The sequence below is a fragment of the Rhinolophus ferrumequinum genome, chromosome 22 (assembly GCF_004115265.2).
Source record: "Rhinolophus ferrumequinum isolate MPI-CBG mRhiFer1 chromosome 22, mRhiFer1_v1.p, whole genome shotgun sequence".
Taxonomy (NCBI): domain Eukaryota; kingdom Metazoa; phylum Chordata; class Mammalia; order Chiroptera; family Rhinolophidae; genus Rhinolophus; species Rhinolophus ferrumequinum.
Window position 1 is genome coordinate 23,762,981 of NC_046305.1, and position 13,416 is coordinate 23,776,396.

The 13,416-nt window shown below is 38.2% G+C and overlaps 1 protein-coding gene across 1 annotated transcript in view; it reads right to left on the reverse strand.

The window, feature by feature from the left end:
- Positions 1-744: 744 nt before the first annotated feature.
- LOC117015037 (membrane cofactor protein-like) overlaps positions 745-13,416 on the reverse strand; it is a 31,872-nt gene continuing 19,200 nt past the window's right edge. Inside the window, 3 exon segments of the mRNA XM_033093428.1 lie at positions 745-792; positions 6,741-6,917; positions 7,173-7,331. Of these exon segments, the coding sequence (XP_032949319.1) occupies positions 7,243-7,331 (89 nt within the window). The 3' untranslated portion in view covers positions 745-792; positions 6,741-6,917; positions 7,173-7,242.

Genomic DNA, 13,416 nt, shown 5'->3' on the forward strand with positions numbered 1-13,416 from the left:
AGGTCTCTTAAGCCATCCTCATTGTTTTTTATTCTTTTTTCTTTCTGTTGTTCCGTTTGGGTGATCTCTGCTACCTTGTCTTCTAAGTCACTGATTCGATCCTCTGCTTCATCTAACCTGCTGTTAATTCCTTCAAGTGAGTTCTTAATTTCGGTAATTGTGTTCTTTAGATCTAACTGGTTGTTCGTTATGATTTCTACATCCTTCTTTATGTCTTCTTTAAGCTCCTTAAACATTCTTATTACCAGTGTTCTGAACTCTGTCTCTGAAAGGTTGGTTACCTCTGCTTCATTTGGTTCCAGTTGTGGAGGTTTCTTCTATTCTTTTATTTGGGACGTGTATCTTTGTTTCCCCATTCTGGCTGACTCTCTGTGTTTGCTTTGATGTATTAGGTAGATTCCCTAGAATTCTTAGTTCTTGTTAGGTTATCTTATGTAGTATGTGTCCTTTATACTTGACTTGCACCACTTTCTTCTCCTCTGCGTGTGCTCCAAAGGTGACTCTTGTGTTGTGTATATTGTCCTGTTCAAGAAGAACTTTAATTGCTTTTCGCTTGTGAGTAGGTGGGGTTAACTCTTAGGCTGACTCGTTGTGAGACTTGGCTCTGCCCCCCGCAGGGTGTTCTGCTGCGTGAGGGTTAACCACTTAAATGTGGTTTGCCCTCTATGGGCTCTAGTGCCTTCAGAGAATTCCCTCTGGGTGTGTGACTTTTAGGTCAAATCCAGTAGTACTCTGGTTTGGTCTGGAGTTGGCCTCTGGATATGTTGAATCTTGTGCCTCTTAAGCTGGGCCCTGGTAGGGCAGTTTCAGAACAAAACAAATCACCAAGCATAACAACAACAACAACAACAACAACAAAGAAAAAAATCAAATACATTCATATGTAAAAACATCCGATAACCCCCACTCAACATACGCAAAGATATCTAAGATATAAAGACAAAGCAAAACAAAACAAAACAAAGCAAAACAAAAAGCAGTGCCAATCTTGGCTTAAGCCCACCAAGTAATGTCCAGGTTGTCCTCTGCTGTACCAAAGAGCCCCCTGCTTATTGCGCAGGCAGAGCCGGTCACCTGGTGCCCAGAGTGACTTTGGGACTGTAGATTTAAATGCGTGGGCCTGATGGGTCTGGATGATAGTTTTTACAAAGTCAGTGCAGTTTCTGCCCTTGCCTGAACATATGCACACTGAGAGTAGCACCACCAGCCCCATGTCCAGTACTCCTGAGTCTTAGGGCACTTCTTCAGTGTGTGTGTGTGTGTATGGCGTGGTGAGGGCGGGAGATTTCTGAGCTGCTGAAAGCCCAGAGCTGCGTCTGCTGCTTACTGCTGATCCCTGGGAGTGTCTCGGCAGTTGCACTTGCCCCGCCCTAGGCAGGCCAGAAAGGGTGGGGACTGGGGGTAGAGGAGTCTCTTCTCTCCTAGCCCAGCCAAAATCACACTCTTCCCAGCCTATTCCCTGGGTCAGGGCTGCCTGTCAGTCTTCCCAGAGCCTGAGCACTACTACGGCTCCTCTGTAATCTGACACTACTCCTCAGTTCAGTGTCCAGTTTAAGTCTCTGGAAGGGCGGGGGTAGGATTGGAAGAGCGGGGGGGAGGGGCCCAGGTATGGAGTCTGTGTTCTTTGTCCGCCCCAGGGCCCACTAGCCGCCCTCCTGGTGGGAGAAATCAGCCGTGGGACGCAGGGAAAGAGCCCACCTCCTGGTCTATGTGCTCTCCGTTCTGCCCTGGGATCTCGTGAGTACCCGGAACTGCGGGTGCCACCGCGGTTTTCGCCGCCACCGCCACTGCCGGCTGAGACCCCGCTGCGGGCCCGCACGTTTTCACTCCGCTCCCTTCCTTTCTTCCCCTGCTCACCCAATTAGCGCACCTTCCAGTAATCCTTCCATGAGTCTCTTAGCTGTTCTGTGTGATGAGCAAAGAGTTCTTTGGTGGGTTATAGGTCCCGTTTGTAATAAGATCCGGAGGAGAACTCAGAAAGTGCGCCCCGCTGCCGCCATTCCTATGATGTCAGGAAGGACATTTTAATGATAGTAATCTGTCCAATCCATGATCATGGTATAGCTCTCCATTTATTTGCATCTTCCACTTCTTTCTTCAGTGTCTTATAGTTTTCAGAGTACAACAGGTCTTTCACCTGTTTGGTTCAATTTATTCCTATGTATTTTATGCTTTTTGATGCAAATGTAAATGGGATTGTTTTCTTAATTTCTTCTTCTGATCATTACTGTTGTATAGAAAAGCAACAGGTTTCTGTATATTGATTTTGTATTCTGAAACTTTACTGAGTTCATTTATTAGTTCTAATAGTTTTTTGTTGGAGTGTTTATGGTTTTATAAATATGTAGTATCATATCATCTGCAAATAGTGAGAGTTTCACTTCTTTTCTAATTTGGATGACTTTTATTTCTTCTTTCTGTCTGATTGCTGTTTGCTAGGACTTCCAATATTACGTTGAAAACAAGTAGTGATAGGGAGCATTCTTGTCTTTTTACCAATTTTAGAGGAAAAACTTTCAGTTTTAACTGAGTATGATACATTTATTATACCAGAGGTGCCAAAACAAGGTATACAAGTGGACACTTCGGTCAACATTGCTCAAGCAGTAGTTTGCCATAATCAGAAGTATCTGGTATACTGGTATATTTGTATTGGTAACCACTTTGAGCACCTCTTGTAATTGAAGAAGTCAAATGTTACTTGTATTCATCTTTTGTTATCAGTATACATTGAGCATTACAATTTTAATAGTTTTCCTTTCGTAAAATGTGTATACATGTTTTTGTCACCCTCTGTATATAGCCTTTATTATGTTGAGATATGTTCCTTCTATAATGGCTTTTTTGAGAGTTTTCATCATAAAAAGATGTTGATTTTTTAAATTGCTTTTTCTTCATCTATTGAGATAATCATGATTTTTATTTTTTATTTTGTTAATGTGATGTATCCTGTTGATTGATTTATAGAAGTTGAGCCATCCTTGCATGAAGTGGGATAAGTCCCACTTCATTATGATGAATAATTCTTTTTTATTTATTGTTTAATCTGGTTTTCTAATATTTTGTTGAGAATTTTGGCATCTATGTCCATCAAGGACATTGTCCTTTAATTTTCTATTTTTGTATGTTTTGGTCTCGTTTTGGTATTAGGGTAATGCTAGCCTCATAGAGTTAGTTTGGAAGCATTCCTTCCCCCTTTTTGTGTTGAAATAGTTTAAGAAAAATAGGTATTGATTCTTCATTAAATGTTTGGTAGAATTCACCTGTGAAGTCATCTCATCCTGAACTTTTTTTGGAGAGTTTTTTGATTACTGATTCAAACTTATTGCTAGTATATTGCATTGTGTGTTCACCACTCAGAGTCGGTTCTTCTTCCATCACCATATACTTGAGCCCCTTTTCCCTCTTCTACTACACCTCCAACCCCATTACCCTCTGGGAACCACTAAACAGTTGTTTATGAGTTCTTGGTTTTTTGTGTTTGCCTTGTTCATTTGTTGCTTTGTTTTATATCCCACATATGAGTGGAGTCATATGGTTCTCAACTTTTTCCATCTGGATTATTTCGCTTAGCATAATAATCTCGAGATCCATCCATGTTGTTGCAAGTGGCAGTATTTCATCTTTTCTTATGGCATACCACATCTTTTTTACCCAATCATCAATCGAACAACATCTTTGTTGTTTCCATGTCTTGGCCACCATGAACAAAGCTGCAATAAACATTGGGGTACATATAGTTTTACAGATAAATGTTTTCAGATTTTCTGAGTAGATACCCAGAAGAGGAATTGCTGGGTCATATGGTTATTCCTAATTTTTTGAGGAATGGCCATACGGTTTCCCATAGTGGCTGAACCAATTTACATTCTAACCAGTAGCATATGAGGGTTCCTTATTTTCCACAGCCTCTCCAACACTTGTTATTACTTGGCTTGTTGATGACAGCCATTCTAAAAGGTGTGAGGTGGTATCTCATTGTGGTTTTGATTTGCATTTCCCTAATAGCTAGTGAACTTGAGCACTTTTTCATATATCTGTTGGCCAGTTATATGTCTTCTTGGGAGAAGTGTCCGTTCAGGTCCTCTGCTCATTTTTAATTGGATTATCTTTTTTTGTTGTTGTTGAGCTGCATGAGTTCTTTATATATTTTGGATATTAGCTTCTTAGCGGAGGTGTTGTTTGCAAATATCTTCTCCCATTAGGTTGGTTGTCTCTTTGGTTTGATGATGGTTTCTTTTGCTGTGCAGAAGCTTTTTAGTTTGACATAATCCTATTCACTTATTTTTGCTTTTACTTCCCTTGTTTTTGAGATCAAATTCATAAAACCCTCTCTGAACCCAAAGTCCAGCTACTGAATTTAGTACCTATGCTTTCTTCTATGTAATTTATTGTTTCAGGTCTTATATTTAGGTCTTTGATCCAGTTTGAGTTAATTTTGGTATATGGTGACAGATAACAGTGTGGTTTCATTCTTTTGCACATGGCTTTCCAGTATTCCCAGCACCATTTATTGAAGAGGATTTCTTTTCTCCATTGTACCTTTTTGGCTCCATTGTTGAAAATTATCTACCCATATATATGTGGGTTTATTTCTGGGTTCTCAATTCTATTCCATTTGTTTGCGTTTCTATTTTTCTGCCAATACCATGTTATTTTGATTATTGTCACTTTGTAGTAACAAATTGAAGTCAGAGAGTGTGTACCTCCACCCTTGTTCTTTTTTCTTAGGATTGCTTTGGCTATTTGGGTTTTTTTTTGTGATTCCATATAAAACTGATGATTTTTTTCTATTTCTTTCAAAAATGCCATTGGGATTTTGATGAGGATTGCATTAAATCTACACTGTTGATTCTTCCAATCCATGAACAGAGAATATCTTTCCATTTGTGTCTTCTTCAATTTCTTTTAATAATGTCTTGTAGTTTTTAGTATATAGGTCCTTCACCACTTTTGTTAAGTTTATCCCTGCTATTTTATACTGTTTGTTGCAATTGCAAAAGGAATTTTTTTTTCATTTCCTATTCTGAGATTTCATTATTAGTATATAGGAATGCAATGGATTTTTGAACACTAATTTTGTATCTTGCATCTTTATTGTATTTATTTATTGTTTCTAGAAGTGTTTTGGTGGAGTCTTTAGAGTATTCTACATAAGGAATCCTGTCATCTGCAAAAAGTGACAATTTGATTTCTTCATTCCCAATTTGTATGCCTGTTATTTCTTTCTCTTGCCCGATTGCTCTGGCTAGCACTTCCAACATTATGTTGAATAACAGTGATGAGAGGGGGCATCCCTATCTTGTTCCTGATCTTAAAGGAAAAGCTTTCAGTTTTACACCATTAAGCATGATATTAGCTGAGGGTTCATCGCACGTAGCCTTTATTATGTGTACTTTTCCTCTGTTTCCATTTTATTATGAGTTTTAATCATAAATGGATGTTGCATCTTGTCAAATACTTTTTCTGCATCTATTGATATGATCATATGATTTTTATCCTTTAGTATGTTTATGTGATGTATCACATAGATTGATTTGCAGATGTTGAACCATCTTTGTGCCCCTGGAGTGAACTCTGCTTGATTATGATGTATAATCTTTTTAATGTATGTTGTATTCAATTTGCAAGTATTTTGTTTAGGACTTTTGTGTTTGTATGCATCAGAGATATTGGTCTGTAGTTTTTTTGTGTTATGCTTACTAGGTTTTTGTATCAGGGTAATGTTGCCCTCATAAAATGAATTAGGAAGTATTGCATTTTCTTCAATTTTTTGGAAGAGTTTGAGGATGACAGGTATTAAATCATCCTTGAATGTTTGGTAGAATTCACTAGTGAAGCCATCTGCTCTTGGACTTTTGCTTTTTGGGAGGTTTTGGATGATTGTTTCAATTTCCTTACTGTTCATTGGTCTGATTTGATTTTCCAGTTCTTTGTGATTCAGTCTAGGAAGGTAATATATTTCTAAGAACTTGTCCATTTCTTCTAGGTTATTGAATTTGGTGGCATATAGTCCTTCATAGTATTCTTGGATGATCCTTTGTATTTCTGTGATATGCATTGTAACTTCTCTTTCATTTCTGATTTTGTTCATTTGTGTCTTTTCTCTTTTTTCCTTAATGAGTCTAGCCAAGGGTTTGTCAATTTTATTAATATTTTCAAAGAATCAGCTCTTTGTTGTATTGAATTTTTTCTATTGTCTTTTTGTTCTCTATTTCATTTAATTCTGCTCTAATTTGAATTATTTCCTTTTATCAGCAGATGAAAGGAAATAATTTGTTCATCTTTTTCTAGTTCTTTAAGATGTAATGTTAAGATTTCCAGTCAAGATGGCAGAGTAGGTAAATGCTGTGCTCACCTCCTCTCAGACCACATCAATTACAACTGAACTACAGAGAAACCATTATTGAGAATTGCCTGAAATGCAGCTGAACTGAAGTCCTACAACTATGGACATATAGACTAAGTCACTTTGAGACTGGTAGAAGAGATAGAGATGCAGAATAGGCTGGTCCTACACCTGCATGTGACCATTAAAAATCAGGAGGGATATCTCAGCTGTAGACGTCCATACCCAAGGAGTGAGGGGACTTAGCGCCTGCACAGCCCAGGGTTTCAGTGCTGGGGAGGTAAGTCCCCATAACTTCTGGCAGTTAAAACTAGCACAGATTGTGAGTGAGTGAGATGGAGGGCAGCTGCACTCCCAACATTCCTTTTAAAGGGACTGTGCACAAACTTACTTGTTGACAGACTCACTCTCTCTGAGCTCCAAACTGGGGCAGCAGCTCGAAAGGCACCAGGTACATATGGGGAGGAAATGAACGGTCTTGCTTCAGGGTAAAAGCTGGAGGGGTAGCTTTCTCCTGGAGGAAAACGCTGGTGGAAGCCATTCTTTCTTTGTTGAGTCCTACCCCTCCCTGCAAGCAGAGACAGGCAGATGCCATACCTCAGTCTCAATTAAACTGGCTATCACCATTTGTCTGCCCTGCTATAGTGATTCCCTGAGACTATGGCCCACCCAGTGTTCAGGGATACCCAAGCTGCTTCCAGTGGCTCAAACTGCAGATTTTCCTAAAATTTCTCAAAGGTTCACAAAACTCAAACAAGCAGCATCTGACTTCACTGTGTCTTGTACCTCTGGGTAAGTAGGCTAAGCATGGCAGTTGCGATACCTGGCCTCAGTTCGCAGCTTGGCCTCTTGAGTCACTTTCAATCACAGTGTGGGCAGCGGCCATCTCTGTATCACTTGTGGCTCATGCCAGGTGGCCCCAGGCAGGACAACAACTGTGGCTGAACTTCATCTTCAGCTGGTCCTGGACCTCCTGGGAGCCCTGCATAGAAACAAGCACAGAGAAGTAGCCAAAACGGGCAGACAGAGAAACACTTACCAAATGAAAGAACAAAACAAAGCTCCAGAAAAAGAATTAAACAAAATGGGGACAAGCAATCTCCCAGATGCAGAGTTCCAGACATTGGTTATAAGGATACTCAACGATTACCCTTATGATCATTGGGAGAACTTCAACAAAGAGATAAGAAATATAAAAATGGAGATAGAGAACATAAAAAAGAACCAGTAAGAAATAAAGAATACAATAACTGAAATGAAGAATAGATTATAGGGAATCACAGTAGATTAAATGAAGCAGAGGATTGAATCAGGGATTTAGAAGATAAGGTAGCAGAAAACACCCAATCAGAACAGCAAAAAGAAAAAAGAATCCAAAACAATGATGAGAGTTTAAAGGGCCTCTGGAACAATATCAAGCATACCAACATTCGCTTCATAGGGGTACCATAAGGAGAAGAGAGAGAGCAAGAAATTGAAAACCTATTTTAAGAAATAATGACTGAAAAGTTCACTAACTTGGTGAAGGAAATAGATATACAAGCCAAGAAAGCACAAAGAGTCTGAACAAGATGAACTCAAAGAAGCCCACACCAAGACACATCATAATTAAAATGCCAAAAGGTTAAAGACAAAGAGAGCAGCAGCAAGAGAAGAAGAGCAGCTTAAAAGCAGCAAGAGAAAAACAGTTATCTACAAGGGAGATTCCATAAGACTATCAGCTGATTTCTCAAGAGAAATTTTGAGGGCCAGAAGGGAATGGCAGGAAATATTCAAAGTGCTGAAATACAAGGACCTACAACCAAAATTAGTCTACCCAGCAAAGCTATCATTTAGAATTGAAGGAAAGATAAAGCTCTTCTCAGACAAGAAAAAGCTAAAGGAGTTCCTTACCACCAAACCACTATTGCAAGGACTGTTAGAGGGACTTCATTAAGATCAAAAAAAAAAAAAAAAGATTAAAAATGTAAATAATAAAATGGCAATAACTACATATGAGGTCTGACAAGTTCGCAAACTCATCCTAGAAAAAGTACTACATACCTCATTGCTGAATATCACTATGGTCACTTTCAAAGTACTCTTCTTGGGAAGCTATGCACCAATGCTAGCTCCTAGTCCATCTTTCAAAGCAATTTTGGAACACTTTTTTTGGAATGGCCATCAGAGCTGTCATGTTACCCTTGATGTCCTGAATGGCATCAAAATGTCTTCCTTTCAATATTTCCTTTATCTTTGGGGAACGAAAGAAACCACTGGGGGCCATATCAGGTGACGGGAGGTGTTCCAATACAGTTATTTGTTAAATGGCTAAAATTCCCTCACAGACAGTACCATGTGAGATGGTGCATTGTCATGATGCAAGAGCCATCAATTGTTGGCGAAAAGTTCAGGTCATCTAACTTTTTCACACAGCTTTTTCAGCACTTCCAAATAATAAACACTTGGTGAACTGTTTGTCCAGTTGGTACAAATTCATAATGAATAATCCCTCTGATATAAAAAAAGGTTAGCAACATTGTTGCAACAAGTTCGCAAACTTTATTGTCAAATCTTGTATCTATCAACTATGACTTTAAATGTAAATGTATTAAATGCTCCAATCAAAAGATAGGGTGGTTGAATGAGTAAGAAAACAAGAAGTTTACATATGCTGCCTACAAGAGACTCACTTCAGATCAAAAGACACACACAGACTGAAAGTAAAGGGAGGCAGAAAAGGTATTTCACAAAAATGGAAACAAAAAATAAAAAGGCTGTGGTAGCAATACTTATACCAGACAAAACAGACTTTAAAATAAAGACTATAAAAAGTGATAAAGACCCAGTGATCCCAGTTCTCCATAATTATCCAAAGAAACCCAAAATGTTACTTGAAGGGGACATGTGCATCCATATGTTTATTGCAGCACTGTTTGCAATGGCCACAATGTGGAGGCAGCCTGGGTGTTCATCGATGGATGAATGGATAAAGACTAGATGGAATATATATAATGGAATATTGCTCAGACATGGAAGGGTATGGGTTCTCACCATCAGCGGCAGCATGGATGGATCTAGAGAATATTATGCTCAGTGAAGTATGTCAGACAGCGAAAGGCAGGTGCAACATGATTTTGCTTATATATGGAATCTAAAGAACGAAACAAACAAACAAAACAGAAACAAACTCATAGATAAAGAGAACATTTTGATGGTGCTAGATGGGAGGAAGGTTAGGAATGGGTTAAAAGGGAGAAGGGATTAAAAAGTCCAAATTGGTTGTTACAAAGTAGTCAAAGGGATTTAGGGTATAGCATAAAAATATAGTCAATAATATAGTAATATCTGTGTATGGTGTCAGGTGGGTACTAGTTTTATTGGTGTGATAGATGGGAGGGGTTTGATGGACAGGGTGAAAGAGATGAAGACATTAAGATGTACAAATTGGCAGTTACAAAATAGTCATGGGGATGTAAAGTAAAGCATAGGGAATATAGTCAATAACATGGTAGTGACAATTTATGCCACTAAATTTATGCCACAATTTAGTGCCAGGTGGGTACTAGACTATTCCAGGGGATCACTTCTTAAGTTATATAAATGTCTAAACACTATGCTGTACATCTGAAATTAATATAAAATAATATTGAATGTCAACTTTAATTGAAAAATTTAAAAAGGGTGGGAAAGTTAAAGGAGAATAAGAGGTTCAAATTTCCAGGTATAAAACAAGTAAATCATGGGGATTTAACGTACAGCATAGGGAATACAGTCAACAATATTGTGATAGTATAGTATGGTGTCAGATGATTGTTGGACTTATGGTGATCACTTCTTTTGGTATATAAATGTTGAATAATTATTTTGTACACCCAAAACTCACATAATATTGTATGTTAACTATATTTTAATAAAAATATTTTAAAAAGAGATGTAATGTTATGTTGTTTATTTGGGATTTCTTGTTTCTTGAGATAGGCCTGTAATGATATAAATTTCCCTCTTAATACTGCTTTTGCTGCATCCCAGTAAGTTTGATACGATGCATTTTCATTCTCATTTGTTTCTTTGTATCTTTTGCTCTCTCCTTTTATTTTTTCTTTGACCCAGTCGTTCTTTAATAGCATGTTGTTTAATCTCCACATATTTGTAGTTTTTCCCATTTTCTTTTTGCAGTTGATCTCCAATTTCAAAGCACTGTGGCTGAAGAACATGCTTTGCATGATTTCAATCTTCTTAAATTTGCTGAGGCTAGTTTTGTGTCCCAACATATGGTTTATCCTTGAGAATGTTTCATGTGCACTCGAAAAAAATGTATAGTCTGTTGTTCTAGAATGAAATGCTCTGTAAATATTGATTATGTTTATTCGGTCAAATGTTTCATTTAAGGCTGATATTTCCTTATTGATTCCCTGTTTGGATGATCTATCTATATCTGTCAATTGGGTATTTAGGTTCCCTACCATAAGTGCGTTTTTGTCAGTTTCTTCCTTTAGTTCTGTTAGTAGCCGCTTTATATATTTTAGTGCTCCGTGACTGAGAGTATATATACTACTACTAAGTGTAATGTGTGTCTTCTTGTTGTATTGTCCCCTTTATCATTATGAAATGTCAATCTTTGTCTCTTGTTACCTTTTTTATCCTGAAGTCCGTTTCATAAGATATAAGTATAGCTACACCTGATATTCTGTGGTTGCCATTTGCTTGGAGTATCATTTTTCACCCTTTTAATTTGAGTCTATATTTCTCCTTATAGCTGAGATGTGTCTCTTTGAGACAGCATATGGTTGGGTTTCGTTTTTTGATCCAATCTCCTACTCTGTGCCTTTTTATTGGTGAGTTCAGTCTATTTACATTTAGGGTGATTATTGATATATGTGGATATCCTATAGCCATTTTATCTTTTTTTTTTCTGGTAGGTTGATGTCTCCATTGTTTCTTTGCCTTTGTGTTTCTGTCTGTTATTTTAGTTTGGTGGTATTCTATGATTTTTCCCTCTTTTCCTCCTTTTTATATTATGTGTGTCAGTTCTGGATTCTTTTTGAGTGGTTACCATTAAATTTATGTAAAAGACAGTTTCAAATACACAGTAGTCTTTTTTCTTCAGCATGCATCTTATCTCCATCCCCCTCTGCAAATTCAAATTTTTACTCCCTCCCCTTTTAAGTTTTTGCTGTTAAAAATTATCCCTATTTATGCTGTGAGTTCGTTTCTGAGTCTCAGTACCAAATTGCCCTCTTCTTTTTTTTTTTTTTCACAGATGTTTTCATCTTCTTTACCCTTTATGTTATGTTTCAGAGTATAGTGCCCTATTCTATTTAGGGGTTTCCAATTCCTGCTTCTGTCTGTTTGTTAGTAATCTTGCTCATAGTTTTGTATCCTTTTGTCCTTTTGTTTCCAGTCAAATAGCCTCCTTTAGTATTTCCTGTAATGCAGGTCTTGTGATGCAAAATTCCCTCAGCTTCTATATATCTGGACAGGTCTTTCTTTATTCCTCCTTCATATTTAAAGGATAACTTTGTTGGATAACTATTCTTGGCTGGTAATTTCTCTCTTTCAATATTTTGAATATGTGATTCCACTCCCTCCTGGCTTATAGAATTTCTGCTTAAAAGTCTGATGGAAATCTAATGGTTTTCCCTTGTAGGTTACGGACTTCTTTTCCCTGGCTGCCTTGAGAATTCTTTCTTTGTCATTAATTTCTAACACCTTCAATATAATGTGCCTTGGAGAAGGCATGTTAGGATTGAGGTAATTAGGTGTTCTATTTGCTTCTTGGATTCGAGGATCCAGTTCTTCACATAGGTTTGGGAAGTTCTTGTTGACTTGTGCCCTTCTCCCTCTCTTCTCTTTCTGGTATACCCATCATTCCTGTATTGCTCTTTCTGATGGAGTCAAATAGTTCTAGTAGAGTTCTTTAATTTCTTCTAACTCTCAAGTCTCTCTCTTCTTCCACCTGCATCATTTCCAGATTTCCATCTTCAACATCACTAATTCTTTCCTCCATATAGTGAGCTTTATTTGTTAAGTTGGCTATTTAATTTTTCATCTCTTTTATGGAGTTCTTTAGCTCCAGAATTTCTACGTGGTTCTTTAAAAATTTCAATCTCTTCGATAAAATATTCATTTTGTTCATTGATTTTATTTCTGAGTTCATTAAACTGCCTATCTGAGTTTTCCTGCACCTTGTTGAGTTTTTTCAGAACTGCAATCTTGAATTCTCTGTCATTTAAGTCACATTATTTCCATGTCTTTAAGTTTATTTTCTGGATATTTTTCATTTTCTTTCTGAACTGTCTTGTTACCTTGGTTATTAATGGCAATTAATGGAGTATTTCTCCTGGGCATCTATGAGAGTGAATTATATAGCAAGTTGATATGAAGAGGTCTTTCTTTTGTTCTCCAGTAGGTAGCACTGGAGCATTTTATTTTCTGTTGCACTGAGGTGTTTTATTTTCTATTGCAAATTTCTATTGTTCTACCTTCTCACACAATGGGCAATTTCCTGGGGAGGTGGGCTTCTCCTCTGTGACCAAGTCACCTTGGTCTCAGGACCACCCCCATGGGAGGATGTGGTGAGTGATGGGGTTCTGAGCCACTGAAATCTCAGTGCTGGCCCTGCAGCCAGATTCAGAGCTATGCACCTCAGCAGACTTGGGTGCCCCCACTGAAATCAGCCTTGAAGGGTGGGGGAGAAGCAACTGGAATATTTGTGACTTTGTTCTCTTCCAAGTAATTGTGACGGCAGATCACAGCTACCTCACCCCTGTAGCTCCTTCTTTTTCACTGGAATTAGCTGTACTGTGAGTCTGCCACTCAGGAACTCTCTCTCCAGTTCTCAGTGCTGTAGATACTCTGCTCTTTACTCTAACACTGCTACGATTTTTTTCTGGACCCATTGCTAACACTGGGACGTTGCTGGGAGGCAGGCAGGCAGGCTCCTTGGCTTTGTTTCCTGCCTGTCAGTGATGGCTGGAAGACAGCAGTTGTTGCACTTCTGTATTTGGTCTTTGCCCTGAGGACTCTGCCCTGATCGTTGGGTCCAGCTGTATTATATGCTGATGTCTCAGGCAAAATTGCTGGGG